The 15,094-nt window shown below is 41.0% G+C and overlaps 2 protein-coding genes across 2 annotated transcripts in view; both read left to right on the plus strand.

The window, feature by feature from the left end:
- The window catches only part of LOC307044481 (protocadherin-15-like), a 189,984-nt gene extending 176,452 nt beyond the window's left edge, over positions 1-13,532 (plus strand). The window contains exons 33-39 of the mRNA XM_079689759.1: positions 466-585; positions 7,798-7,819; positions 8,423-8,461; positions 8,610-8,683; positions 10,327-10,441; positions 10,581-12,572; positions 13,395-13,532. Coding sequence (XP_079545885.1) covers positions 466-585; positions 7,798-7,819; positions 8,423-8,461; positions 8,610-8,683; positions 10,327-10,441; positions 10,581-12,551 — 2,341 coding nt within the window. The 3' untranslated portion in view covers positions 12,552-12,572; positions 13,395-13,532. The remainder of the gene's footprint in view (positions 1-465; positions 586-7,797; positions 7,820-8,422; positions 8,462-8,609; positions 8,684-10,326; positions 10,442-10,580; positions 12,573-13,394) is intronic.
- LOC307042873 (protocadherin-15-like) lies at positions 2,984-4,634 on the plus strand (the record flags this gene model as incomplete). Its single annotated transcript, XM_079687043.1, has 1 exon — positions 2,984-4,634. One exon carries the CDS (start codon positions 2,984-2,986, stop codon positions 4,409-4,411), a length of 1,428 nt encoding a protein of 475 aa, XP_079543169.1. The 3' UTR covers positions 4,412-4,634.
- Positions 13,533-15,094: the final 1,562 nt, after the last annotated feature.

Genomic DNA, 15,094 nt, shown 5'->3' on the forward strand with positions numbered 1-15,094 from the left:
GCTCAGTTCTTATTATAGTCTCTTATAGTTTTTATAAGAGTCTTTATTATGGTATCTTCTTCGACTGGTCAAAAGTTGCAGCTCTATATAAAATAAGAATAGATGTTAGCTATCTTTATCCAACAAAATCAAGTTATTCTTTTTTATTTTAAAAACTGAACATAACAGTAACTTTAGTTTTAACGCCTCTTACTGCATGTGCTTCTTTTTAGCAAAAATGGTTAATTCATGGTAGACTTCATGCATGAGTGATGTGCCAGGCTTCTACTCACTTTTTAACCACACTGTTTGAGTAAAGAGGAGTTCATAGATTAAATATAAAAGAGGCAAAGACTTTTATGTTGGGTTGATTTTTCTTTGTATGCTTGTGTATGAGTTTGTTTTTTTCTCATTTATTCCTTTTTGCATGTGGACTAGAAACACATACAGTATCTGGGTGATTGTAAATGTTAACACTTTGCACAGGCGACAGGCAGAGTGTGCCAAAACTGCCAGGATTCAGATGGCTTTACCACCAGGAGGGAAAGCACCTCCAGCAGCTGCTCCCACTGCTAACCTTTACGAGGAGCTTGGCGACAGCACCAGGTAGGTTAAACCTGACCCTTTATTATCTCTCACCCATCCCACCCATTCCTATGATAAGCAGGAACTAGCTCTGCAGGTCCCTTTTTTCATTTCTGGGGGAAATAACTCCGAATAAATGCCTTCCGGTTGAATGCTACACTATTTTCCTGGTTTTCACACCGACTTTTCTTGAGAATGCATAATCAAATGCCTCCTAATGACAGCTGGCAGCTCTGCAGGTTGACCTTAGTCCTCCAACTGCTGCTTTAGACACAGCAGTGCCTGCATCAATGGGGCACCCTGCTCTTTGTCTTCCAGCTTTAGATGTCTGAAAAAAGGAATGGATGCTGCTGCACAACTAGGGATTATAATTTATTTTTATTTTAGAGCATGTACAGTATGTGCTCATATTTGACATTGTATACATGTTTGCACAACCCTCTAAAGGTAAGAGTGTATTGAGGTATACAAGATAGCCTTTCATTTTCTTTTAACATTTTGATTTCTTCTTACAAAATTATTCGGTAGTATGATTAAGGCATGTTTAAGGCACTGTATATATCTGATTATGCATATCTCCATAACTGATCCTTTTGATGAATACAGGTTGCTTGTAAATTGTATTATTTGGAGAAAGAAAAAACATGATTCAGCTGATGATTCATAATAAACAGTAATAACAGCTGTAAGGCAGTGTTAGATGTAACAAACACAACATATGGCCCGTGCTTAGTCGTTGATTTTAATAAATTACTTTAAATCTTCCAACAATTTAAACCTATACATGAATGATTCCTGAGCTTACCTTTATTTCAGAGTGTTTTTCTATCCAATTTCACCTTTCATTTATAATAGTATCCCTAAAGTCTAATGAAATATTAATGTCTGCTGATTAAATGAGGTTGAATTGAAACTGCTGCCCTGCTAGGATTAATCCTTTTCATTTACATCATTTTAAAAGAAATACTACTACTACCATCACTATTGCTGTTGAAAACTGAAAACGGAAATTTAACGGCAAGCTGTAAAGAATGTTTACAACAGATGTTGACCAACACTCAACAACAAGCAGAAGCTTTTGATTAAAAGCTCTCTTGGGGATCGTATTGCTGCCGAGCAACATTTATTTGGGGGTTATTTTATAGCCTGTGCTAGGAACAAGAAAAGTTCCTATAAACAACCACATTAAAAGACTTTGGAACGGCATGTTTACAACAAAGTTTTCAAAGTGTGTGTGTGTGTGTGTGTGTGTGTGTGTGTGTGTGTGTGTGTGTGTGTGTGTGTGTGTGTGTGTGTGTGTGTGTGTGTGTGTGTGTGTGTGTGTGTGTGTGTGTGTGTGTGTGTGTGTGTGTGTGTGTGTGTGTGTGTGTGTGTGTGTGTGTGTGTGTGTGTGTGTGTGTGTGTGTGTGTGTGTGGCAGTGCCAATGGTTTTGCATATTCTCAAATGCACACAGCAAATAAATCAGTACAGTATTGACGTACCCTTGAGCTTACGCTTCCACACCCATGACATTTCTGCTTTAGTCTTTTTACCATCTGTCTGTGTTTCTATCTTCTCCATCATTTCTATTCCCTTGTCTCTCTGGATTCAGACTGCAGTAAGTAATCCCAAACCAAATGGGATCTATCTTGCTGAGTATATGCATATTCATTTTATAGATAAAATGTTCGTAAATGTACCTTATATTCCTATGCTAGAATTATTCCTTTATTATTAATACCCTTGTGCAAAAATTCTATTTAAAATGGCCTATCCTGTTATAGTTAATTGTAATTGTGTAATTGTGGTAACAGATGGTAGCTGTTTTCCAAAGCTTCAATAAACCCCTTACTATGTAGTCAGAAAAGCGGTAGTGCACTTAAGTAGATACGCCTATAGCTGTTCCCGCTCTACCTTCCCATTAGATATCAACAATTTTCGTGCTATGTCACCCTTAATTTCACATCTTTTAGTGTTGTGACTGATTGCACTAATGCATCCAATATGGCTTAATGATGGTAATGATTTGCATTAAACTGTATCTGAAGACCATAGCCCAGCCTATTTTGGGGCATAATCGCTATTTCAATATTAAAGAGCATCAGATTTGTATTATTCATCATAAGCTTATTTAAAACTAATCTATGTTTATAAAATTGAGAAACAAGCATACTGTATATCTGTTGGTCCAGGGTGTGCAGATGTTCTTAATGACAGTCACAATACTAAGAGTCATATTTCAGTTAAGATGCAGAATAAAATGATAGCGGTTTTGCTTTGCCTCACCCTCTGTTCTTTTGCTTTGCTCATCCTTTAACTTTCACTTGTTTCAAGTCTTTTTTCTTTTTCACCTCAACCTTTTACTGGGGCAGGGCTAACAAGTCTGTCATTGCGGAAGCGAACCACGAGAGGATTCTTAGCAACTTTGCCTGTCGCTCCATGGCAGCCCACGGCAACGGAGCATTGCATGTCGACTTGCCTAAGTCAGAGAGCAACGTGACCTTCCTGTCGGATCACAACCCACTTACCACTCACAACCCAGTGTACGATGACAACAGCCTCCTCAGCAGTCCTGAGGCCTTTCCACGTGGGGAGAGTTCCTCTGAAAAGCGGTTCTCCTTTTCTCCCCCATACTCAGCAGGCTCAGACAGTGTCTGGTCGATGCCTGCTCACATTCACGGGGGGCTGCAGGGTTGTGACGAGCCAAGGAGACCATCACTTATGGACCCAGAAGATTGGGAGCTTCAAATACTCCAAGCAGAAATGAGCAGCAGGCGAAGGCTAGAGAGTTCGAGCACACTTTGCATGAACAGCAGCACAGAGGCCAAGTTGTCAGTCCGTGATCAGGCCAGGCAGTTTGAGCAGCAGGCCCTCCTGGAACAAACCCTCAAGCAAAACTGGGGCTCCCAAGGCTCCCTTTCTACCATCCTTGTTAGTGATAGAGACAGTGATGATGTTCTGGAGCTGACCTCAGAAAATCTGTTGTCTATCATGGACTATTCTTACAGCCCCACTTCTGTGGGCAAGGATGTGCCCCCCAGCATCATTATTGCTCAGGGAGATGACTCGTTGCCCCTGGTTGGTCAGAGACAGACTCAACCCGGCCTGAGGAAGTTTAGCCCCAGCTACATGACAGACCAACCATGTCAGATCACTGTGGAGATCATACCAGATCCACCAGAAAATCCCCCGCCTCCTCCTCCGCGGCCACCTCCACATGCCCCACCCACACTTCCTCCCTCTAGTCCACCTTATTCTCCCCCTTCAACACTCTGCTCTCCTAAACCTGAAAACACCCCTCAATCCTCTCCTCCTCCAGCCAATAAGCGGGTTGCGCCCCAACCTCCACCGCCTCTTCCTTCCTTACCTTTCCCCGCTATCAGCAACCACTCGCGCCCAGTTGTCCGTTTTCTCCCAACCACTTTGCCGCCCGTGTCCTCACTTCGCCCTGTTTCAGAACGAAAACATCCTGCTCGTCTTGACCAATCTCAAGCTGATATCAGGAAGAGGGAGCGTAAAGGGATCCTGAAAAACATTGAGAATCTAGCCGACATAGAGAGGTCTGTTGCCAACCTGTACAGCCAAGTCGACAAAACCTGCAAGGTGCCCAAGTTTAATAAGAAACCCCAAATGACTGAAGAATCAGAAGGTGCTAACAGACTACAGAGCTCTGATCCCTGTGATGAGCAGAGCACGCCAAAAACAACCAATTCCAGCTTTGCAGGCCAAATCAACCCAACAACAAGTATGAACCGTGTTGAAAATGGACCAAGTGAACTGAATATGGCAGGAGACACTCAGCAGCCAAGCCAATTGAAATTGAAAAGCCCAAATAGAGATGAGGACTCTCAATCAACAGTGCTTTGACTTTTTCTCTCTGTCTCCACACGCTCATATTTTCCATTTATTCATGTACATGCCTGCTTTTCTGTTGTTACTTAATAATCATTATTTTCTGCACAGTGGGTAGTATTCAGTTTAAGCTTTAGCAAAGAGAATGTTGACTGTTTGTCTTTCTGAAATAATGCTTTTTTACTTGGAAATCTAATTATAGTGCCACCTGCCAAGAAATGTCCTCATCTCTGCCATACGATTTGCTTACAGGCTTGTATTAGTACATAAAAGAGGCTTGCATATACAGCATTAGTTTGGCTCAGTGCATTTGCTTTGAGATCTATGATAACCATACCCTTGAATTATCAGTTTAGTCACTTCATCATGATATTAGCATTTTATTTCAGTTAATTATCTTAGCATAAGCACTTCTTAACTAAAGCTACTTGAAATTTCACTAAACAGCAACATGTATTATTCCCGCAACCCTGGGGTCTGTTTCCTCAACCGTTTACTGTCTGCATATTGCTGATTTTTAATTTGTTCTTTTTCACATAAGTGAAGAGCATGGGCATTTAGTATGTTGTTGCTCTGTGCAGAATCTAAATGAAGCAAAATAAGAAAACATAATGTTGGATGTTTTATTTGTTTTAATGAGGGAAATTTCCATAGCGTTTAAGAATGTCCCATAGGTATGCAAATACTATGAAATGAGCTTTGAATAATTCAGAAAGGAGGATTGCACATTTGTGTTTTTAACATATTCAGGATGTTGTTGCAGTTGTGTTTTTAACAAACAACTTACTGTGATGGATGGTGTAAGACACTATCCTTACAGATGTATAAAACAGCAACAGAGAGAGACAACTAATTGTCATATCCACCCCCTCAGCAAGGAAACAAAATGCACATAAAAAAAGCAAATCTAGGAATATATAAACCACATGCAAATTGAACAAATTAGATACAACACTAAGGCAGGCTACAGGAAACCCTTTTAGTTAAATATAATACAGTTGAATGCAGATAAGATGGGGCAATGCACTTCTAAGTGAGAACATCTTCTAGTGTTGATTGTAACATCGACTATAAAAACCTATTGACAGGGTCTCCCGGCTCATGTTGAACGAGGAGAGCTAACCTCTGGGGGACCCGCCTTTTCACATGTCTACAGAAATCCTCCCAGCATGATAAAGTAGTCACTGTGATGTTTGGCTGCACACTGGAAGAGGCTAATTAGAGAACCAATCAATCGTTAACTAGGGCCGCTGCCTGTGGGACTGTCAAGTACTGTTACCCTCTCCTTTTCACTCCCTTCTCTCCGACCTTCTGCCTTCACCATTTGTCTGTGTTTCTCTCTCTATCACACTTCCTCTCCCCCTGTAGTTAGTTTGAACACTTTCAATCCGTAGCCTCTTCTTGTTAATCTTCTCTTGTGGTTCTCGGGAGATTATATTACCTTCTTTACACTCATTGCAATGCGGCCTCTGTCCCCCTCTCTCTTCCTTTGTGTGCTTTACTTTCACTCCTCTGTCTTTCTCCCATATACCCTTCATGTGTTTGTTTTAGCTTCCATGCCCTAAGGCAAAATGGTCTTAGCATACCTCCCTTCCAGAGCAATGTTATGTTTGATTCATCGCACATCCCCCGATGGGCAGATCGAAGGCCTGCTAATTCTGTATTCCATGTTCACTACATGGGGCAATCTCTTTTTTAGAAAGGCTAAGCGGCTCACATGCAGTTTTTCAACCCAAGGAACAGTGAGCCCTAATGGATGGTATTCTTTATATTCCATTGTTTCCAACTGGTTTTTATCAAACTCTATTGTGTCCTGGCTGATGAATCATTGCAGTGTCTCAAAAAGAATCAAAAGTAATTACCAAGCTTAAGACTAAAAGTATGCTTTGGGTAGAAATGTTCTGTCTCAAATTAACCATAATAGTTTGTTTAAAAAAAATACAAAACAAAGACCTAAGATAGTATACAATAGATTAGGTTCATTATTATTCATATTCACACAAAATGCTTATCAGAGAGATCCTGTGTTACATTAAAACAACCCCCTGCTCTTACACCTCATAGTGCATGATATTTGTGTTATTGTTCAACATTTTGGGGAATACGTTGATTTGTTTTTGTACCGAGAGTTTGAAAAGAATATCAATAGCTCTCACACAGGAGAGTGGTATCAACTCTTGACAAGCATACTTCATACAATTCTAAACTATTCCTATTAATGATTTCTGCTACAAAAGTTTGGTTATATTTGTTTTGTTTCTTAAGGTGTTTTTGGCAGCAGAATAAGAAAACGTATTTGTATGCTTTTTCTACATAGAAATAATGTAGTGGGAAAATGTGAAGCTAGTTATGTTTGAAGAGAACTTTACTTTTATCAATATAATACACTGGGTTCATCAGTATTCAAGTCTTGCTGTAATTCTGAGCTCACCTCTCTCACCTCTTTTTCTATTACATTACCTTATCACCCATCTTCCCCCAAGCCTTTGTGCAAACTTCTTACGGCTGCTGTCCACTGGGTCATTTTTCTCGATGTTTCATGAAGAAGCAGTAGCCAGCAGCCAAGCCAACAAGTCATCCATCAGATCCCACTCCCATCATCCTCTCTGCCTGGGAGGTGCGGCCATATGGCTGTGCCCTGTCCCCTGGTCCCTGCCCATAATAACAGATTACAGCTCTCCAGAGGAAGCTCACATCATTGCTTGGCCATATATCCGAGTGTGGAAGTCGTCATTATTTATGGGCCCAGACAGGTTACAGTTGTACGCTTGTGAAACTGGAGGGGTTCAGCCGGTCTGCTCCATTACTCGCAGTTTTTCATTGACTTGTACTAAAAGCACTGCAGATGCACTGTTGTCCTCAAGAGCTGCCCTGAGTACTTTTTAATGTGTTTGAGAATCCTAATATTAGCTGACTTCAATTTAGCTTGAAAAGCATTGTCTGTTGAAAAGGACTGGCACATTATTTGTGATAAGCAAAGACAATTTCATTAACTTTGTTTGAGTCCTTTTCACATCTGCTCGAAGATTCTCCAGATATGTCTGTATAAACACTGACTTTTTCGAATTCCAATCTTCGTCCCCTCTTTGCTCTTTGCATTTATTGTATCTTTTTTTGCTCCCTGTTTGGATGAGATAACGGGGGGGAAGACAGCCCACACCAGCACGATAACATTGTGGCCTAAGGCACCCTTTTTTCAAACTGAACAATATCTGCAACTCTGTAATTTAACACTTATAAATGCACAGTAAGTAAAGCTGAAACTTCCTCACTGGTCAGCAGAATGTAGACACGCTAGTCCTATAGACCAAACATTTCATTTATCTTAAAGCACTTAATATTTTGCTGCCAATCTGTATTCATTATTTGTTTCATTCCCTCCTTTCTGCGGCACACAGCAGGCGAGGAGGCTACGGCAGACAGGTAAGCATTCCTGTTGTGATGTTTTATTTATTTTTGGTGCACGGAGACATTTTGTCACACTCCAGGCAGTTTACATCCTATTATTCTTATCTACAACTCACTTGATAGAAAGCACTGAATGAGATTAAGATGAGATCCTGATGATAGGACTCCTAACACTGACATTACAGTTTAGCTTTCAATCACAATTCTGTCGTAGTCCCCAATGTTTCTGTCAAATAGCAGATAAGAATGTGAGTGTTTCTCCTGAGTTGGAAAACAAAACATAATTACCAAACAAAGACTCTTTCTTGTTACCTTCAAATAATGAACGACCAGTAACTGAAATACAGAAGATGTTTTATTTTTCTGTTGCATTTTCTTACTTACTTTCGCTGCCTGGCTTACATCTTCCCTCTTTTCCTTGCTTTGTTTCCATCAGTATAAAATCTATCTTTCACCTTGCTCCTTCATTGGGATCACATAGATATATTATTGATGCACATAAAAGAGGCTTGACTTACATCTGAAATGTGTAGAGTGAACTCTTCCTTATGTTTGTGTCTTTCCTAACCTTCCCTTCCTTTCATTACCTTATCCTTCTTCTGTACTAATCTTTGGCAGCAACAGCAACTGCTGAGGCCATCTCTTCTGAGACCTGAGGTAGAAACCCTCCTGCTTTTCTTAATTCACAGGGATTGTAGTCCATTCTGCTGTATTACTCGCCCTGTGTGCTGCTGCATGCTCTTCTTCTTCTGGTTTTCCCTGAGGAGTGCTGAGTAATTTCTTTCTCTGCCTCTCTGAAATACAGGAACTCTCAATGGAGTCAGGTATCGACCCGGGCCAGGACTACTACACACAGGACTACTATAATTATGACCAAGGGTGAGCATGCACCCCATGACCGTCTCACCTCTCATCAGTCATACTCTCTCATCCAGGAAGTGATCTCCATTGCTAAAAATAAAAATAACCTCGTTAAGACTTTATTTATTGTGACCTTGCCTTCCAGCTCCCATTTCTTAGATCCTTGAGGAATGGAGGGAATATTTCAGAAAAAATAAATGATGAGCATCACTTGTGCTTCCGCTTGAGCTGTACATATCATCAGAGCATTTACCCTTTCTATTCCCTTCAAATGAGATCAATTATGCTGCCTTGAGTCAGGCACCTCAGTGTGGAAGTGTTTTTCCATGGTTTAATGAATAGAGGGAGTTTTGGCGTGCCTGTTACATAGCCCATATGGTTTAAAGAGGAAAAACATGCAACTCAAAGCCTTAACAGCTGCTGAGAAATTGTTATTCATTAAAAGCTCCCGCTCTACGGCAGGTGACTTGCACCACAAGTTTATCAGAACAGGAAGATGTTTTTGCACTTTTAAAGGCTTAAAACTGTTAAGTGAAATCTGATGAGTGTACATATGGAAATGAAGTCTGGTAATTGCCTGTAGTTACTCACCAACTTACCTTACCTAAGCTCTACAAATTACCACAGCTGTTTCTCAGGTTGTCTGAAATACGATGGCTTTCATTCGCAACAAGATGTAATTATATTTGAATAGTAGGTCTCAAAGTTCATTACAAAAGCTGCTATTGCCAATGAGTGTACCATCACTGTGACCCGATGCCTTTGATGTGCGATGTTCTATTTGCAGTGAAGGGCACACTTTTACAGCCGTCATGCTTATCATTTAGCAATCAACCGGCTGTGTTGTAAGCTCCCCTCATCATGTTCTCAATAAGACAAAATTACCATTGGTCTTTTTCCTTTAGGCTCTTCCCTAATGTATTATTATAGAGTAAGAAGAGTATCAACATTCAAACTGTTGGAGGCCATCTACCACACTAATGCAGATAACCTAATGGTGGATCCATTTTTTTAGTGTTACAACTGTGAAACACTAACATTTGAAACATAAAACTATTTGTTCAAACTGTTCCGTGACTTAAATGGCATATGTTGAAACTGTTCTCTTCAGTAGGTACTGGTTGGATTAATAGTCACATCTAACACTCCCCTGATGAAAGCCAAACATGCTCTGGAATAATAATAAAAAAATAGCACATTGGAGAAGAGTTATGCAACCATATTTTATGTTTTATTGGGCTTTAGGCATCAATTATTTCTCAACAAATTCCCATCTCAGCATGTGTTTGCATTTTTGTAATTTATTAAACTCCTTTGACAAAGATGGGCGAATATGTACTCATCTATATTTATTTTAGGAAATGTAGTTTCCGCCTTTTCTTTTTCTCTATTATATTGCTCCCAACTTACAAAGTGAATACTAGTGATTTTTGCTAATCTTCACATAAATTATTGACTATCTTGTTGAAGATATTGCCAATAAGAAAAAAGACCAAAAGCAGAAGTGACTGGGGGCAGTGTAATATAGAAACTTGGATTAATAGATTAATTAACTTATTTTTGCTGGTTTACTTTAGGAATTAATAAAACTATTAATGCCAAATGTAATCCACATTCTTTCTAAACTCTTTTTTTTCATATTTATTTTATTTATTTCTCAGGTACGACATTCCTCAGTATGGCAGTAGGAGGAGGCTAATACCTCCAAGGTATGATGAATATGGAGAGGTGATCGTGGAGGATGATGAGTATTACTACGGTCCTCGTGGCACTGAGGTATGCCCTTTCCTTACTCTACGTGATAATGTAAAGATTATCTTAACATTGTGTGTGTTTTTTAAACAGCAGTATTAACCCTACAAACATAGTGGCTTTTTAAATCAAATCATTGCTAAATTAAATATGACTGTCTTAGGACCAGGGCAGAGGCAGGGGCCGTGGTGGAGGTCCACCTAAGAGGGTTGCATTTAGGGACATGCCAGGGGAAGAAATCGAACAAGCTGAGCCAGCAGAGGGGGGCGAGCCCTCTAAGGCTGCCAAGAGACTGAAGTCTGTCATGAAACTCAGCAAACTCCTGGCAGCCAGCAAGGGGGGAGAACAGCCGTCTGATGCCGGTCCTTCTGGCCCATCTCCATGGAATAAAGCCAAGATGTTCAAGATGTTTGGTGCTGGGAAGAAGGACAAGGATTATGCCAAACTGATGTCAGCCCGCCGCATTGACAGCCAAGAGAGTCTGACAGGCGGACCAACAGTTATGGGACCAATCGACAGAAAGTCTGATACGCGTAGCAAGCTCAGTAAAGTTTTCAGGAAAATCAACTTAGGCAAAAAATTGCAGATACGGAGGAAGTCGAAGAGTAGTGTGAGCCAGGGCTCGGCCACAGGCAGCGAGCGAGACGAGGAGGCTTCACAAGTAGCCAGTGAGGATGACAAGTCTAAAGTGTCAATTAGTGTGACAGAGAGTGAGCCAGAAGCAGGTGCAAGTGGAAGCAGTAAGGAGAAAGACTCTGATGGGGAATCCTCTGAGAGAAGCAGTGTTGACAGAGACTATCTGAAAGTAGACTTGGACCGTGATGATGCCAATGAAAGCACTGTGGACTCAGAGGAAGAGCCTGATGAGGAGCCAGGGGATTCTGATGAGGAAAGTAAGTCCAAATCTGAAGGAGAAGAAACGGAGAAGGAATCTATCAGTGAGAAAGAATCTGGGACTGAAAAAGAATCAGATTCGGAAAAAGAGTCAGACTCAGAGAAGTCGTCGGCTACAGAGAAAGAATCAGAAACCGAGAAAGATTCAGACTCCGAGAAAGAGTCTGAATCTGAGAAAGAATCCGAATCAGGAACAGGCACAGCAACAGAGAAGGAAACAAGCACAGAAAAAGATTCAGGGACAGAGAAAGATTCTGATGAAGAGTCTGAGGAGGAAGAGGGTTCAGGGAGCACTAGAGAAAGTGGGTCTTCTGCCCGCTCTTCCATGAAATCATCAGCTGCATCAGGTGCAAGTGGCAGCGGCAGTGGCAGTGGCAGTGGCAGTGGCAGTGGCAGTGGCAGTGGCAGCGGGAGTGGCAGCGGGAGTGGCAGCGGGAGTGGCAGCGGCAGTGGCAGCGGCGGTGGCAGCGGCGGTGGCAGCGGCAGTGGCAGCGGCAGCGGCAGTGGCAGTGGCAGCGGCAGCGGGAGTGGGAGTGGGAGTGGTTCTGCGTCTTTATCTGGTTCAAGTGTTAAGTCATCAAATAGAACCAGATCATCAGGAAGCGCAGTTTCCTCCGAGAAGTCTAGTGAAGAACTCAGTGAAGGCGAGTCAGGAACAGGGACCGCCAGCGAGGTAGATTCAGTGTCAGGAAGTGAAGGCTCTTTATCTCGAGGGTCCAGCCAGAGGAAAAAGTCTGAGTCAGAGTCCGTTGGTGGGTCTTCATCCGTCAGTGAGATGACAGACCAGAGTTCCCTGAGCAACAAGACAGGTACAGCTGGTTCCCGTTCTACAAGTGGCAGCCGGCATTCCCAGAAGTCCAGCCAGAGCCGTGGTTCTGAGGACACAATTACAGAGGAGAGTGAAGAAGAAGACGAGGAAGACTCTGAGACTGCTGATGAGAGCAAAGAGTCAGCCAGCGAGCTCAGTGAAGATGCATCAACGGGGAGTTCTAGGAAGGCGTCTGGAGACCCTGGGCCCTCTGCACCCTACACTGGTCCCACTTACAGCTCTGATATCAGAAGCATCGGTAACACCTCTGTAGAGACATACGGAGGACTGTCCCCTATCACTGAGGTGGACGAGGACGCCATCTCCTCTGACAAATCTTCAGTCAGTGGCTCCGGATCTGGCAGTGCATCGAAAGACTCAACAACGTCAGATGCTGATTCAGAATCTGAAGGAAACTCAACTGCCTTCTAGAGAGATATGGTCCACTGTGAAGTAAGAGTGAATACAATCAATTACCCTTGCATGGGAGTGAAGAATTATTGCTTGCCACTACAGTGTGTCAAGCTTCCACCTTTTCCTCATTTCCCTTAAGCAAAACACTTTTGTGGTTTCCTGGTGCAAATGATCAGAGCTCTGCTCTATTTCTTACCTCTCTGACTTATTCTTCTCTTTGATGTTTCCTTTGTGTTTTTATGCCTTTACATGTTGTATAACATTATGCTCTTGTTTTTGCTGTGAGATTTTGCATGTGACAATACTATCTGCTTTAACTGAGTGTTTTTTATGTGAGTTTGAAATGATTACTTTTTGGGAACAGTATTATTATTGTCCATAGATTTATCGCCATAGATTCAATAACATAACTGCAGATAGGTAATCAAAACATTGGATTTCATGTAGTCTAAGGATATTCTTTCATGTTTGAATTGATGTGCTTTAGTAGAACAACAATGTATCTTAAAAGATATATTACTGTAATGCCACCATTTAAGGATTGGACTTTAGTATTTGTATGTGTTAATGGTTAATGGTTTTGGGTTAGGCATTTTCAGCACATGATAGTCCTTAAATACTTGTGAGCATACATTCCCCCAAAAAACGTTTAAATTAACCTAAAAAATATCCAGGCCTTCTTTCTGGGACAAGGGAGTAAAATACTGTGAATACTGTTATCTTGATACTGGGTGTAGAGTATAACTCAACTAGCTGTCCGCAGTGTTTATTCCCCTTTTTTATCGAGAAACATGTGTATACTATACCTTGTGAAAAGAAAAAAAATGACATTTTGACCTTGACTCCCTCTATCCTCTTTAGCCTGGGAAAAAGCCACGGATCAAGCTGGTGGTAGATCAGGAGAATGAGACCAGCTCCACAGGAGAAGAAAGCACCACAGAGACGCAGAGGAACCGACTCCCCAACAGCCACAGCAACATCAACGGGAACATCTACCTTGCACAGAACGGCACTATTGTCCGAACTAGGAGGCCACCTCACCCAAAAAACTTGAATATGGGCTCTCCTTGTCGGCTTGGTAAGCATTTTAAAAAACTAGACAAGTTGGGTGTGACTTATGAAGAACCCTCTAGCATTATTAGCATTGATGGCACAGAAAACGAGACAGAAAATGGAACAGGGACATGTGTTCCCCCTAATGTGGACGTCAACCTCAACACTCGGCCCTCCTGTGGCTCCCTTGGCTCCCTTGGATCCTCCATCAACGATCTTAAAAGTTTTGGGTCCAAAACCAATATTGCAAAGGTCTTGATTGACAGAAACAGCAGTGGCCAGTTTGTCAATGAGGAGCAAGAGACTTCGCTTGACAACCACAAGGACAGCAGAGAGACACTGGAGTCCCACAGTGACCACACTTTATCAGACGAGGAAGAGTTATGGATGGGACCCTGGAACAGCCTACACATACCAATGACAAAACTCTGACTGACCATGTAGAAAGTTATTTTAGTTCTCGTTGTTTTCGTATCTTTATCATGTTGTTTTTGTTAAGAAAATGATCATGAAAAAAATGTGTGCCTCAACTGGATAAGCTCCAACCACTGTCAACGACACTTGCACTTCAAGTCAAATTTTATTTAACCATAATACATTACAGCCTATATTCACTAAACGTTTGAATAAGATGGAAATATAGAGTTGCAAGGCAATGGGTGCTTTAAAGAAATCTGAAATGTTATGTGAATAGTACTTTTTGTTTGTTTTTGTTTTAAACCCTTAATCAAAACACCAGATACGCCTCTTTTATTGAGTGATACCATGTTTTACCTTCTTTTACCAGCCTCACTTTTTTTTATCCTGAAACAGGTCTAAAGAGATTGTTATTCATTTCACTAAATATATTTACAGAGAAATTATGGTGTGTATATGAAGAAATTGTGATAATATAGTCTATGATAAAGTCAAAGAAAACGTATTTTGCTAATAGCATTTTAATCGCAAATGATTAAGATTGTCAGATTATTTTATGTTGTGATCACTTGACAATGTTTTTGAATATTTCTGAAAAATATATCAAATTATTTTTGTCTATTTTGTATCTAACAGAGATGGAGAATCTAACATATGACATTAAAGACATAATATCCACATGACTGTTACCGCTGTATTTCAGAGATATGACAGTGTCATCATGGTGTTTTATATGGACATTTGTAACTACAGAATATGGTATTTTCCAAACCGTATATGATGCAGCTTGACTCTGTTCATGGTCATTTATTAACTGACACATCAGGCTCCAGAAAGAGGTGGAAAAGGACTATCCAAAAATATACTAGATTCAACAATAAAGTTCTAACCCTATTTACATGTGTATTGAAAAGCATAATTTCAGGCATTGGCCACGTTATCCATACTTCAATGTCAATGAAAAGAGGTCTGTCAGAAAGAGTCCTTCTCTATGCAGTGTGCCTCACTTTCTACAGAAGAGAAATGACAAGTCACCAAACATAGGGATATGGGTAGCTACTGTATCTCTGAAAAACAGTATGAAGTACGCC

Source organism: Notothenia rossii (genome assembly GCF_949606895.1).
Source record: "Notothenia rossii genome assembly, chromosome: 6".
NCBI classification, from domain to species: Eukaryota; Metazoa; Chordata; class Actinopteri; order Perciformes; family Nototheniidae; genus Notothenia; species Notothenia rossii.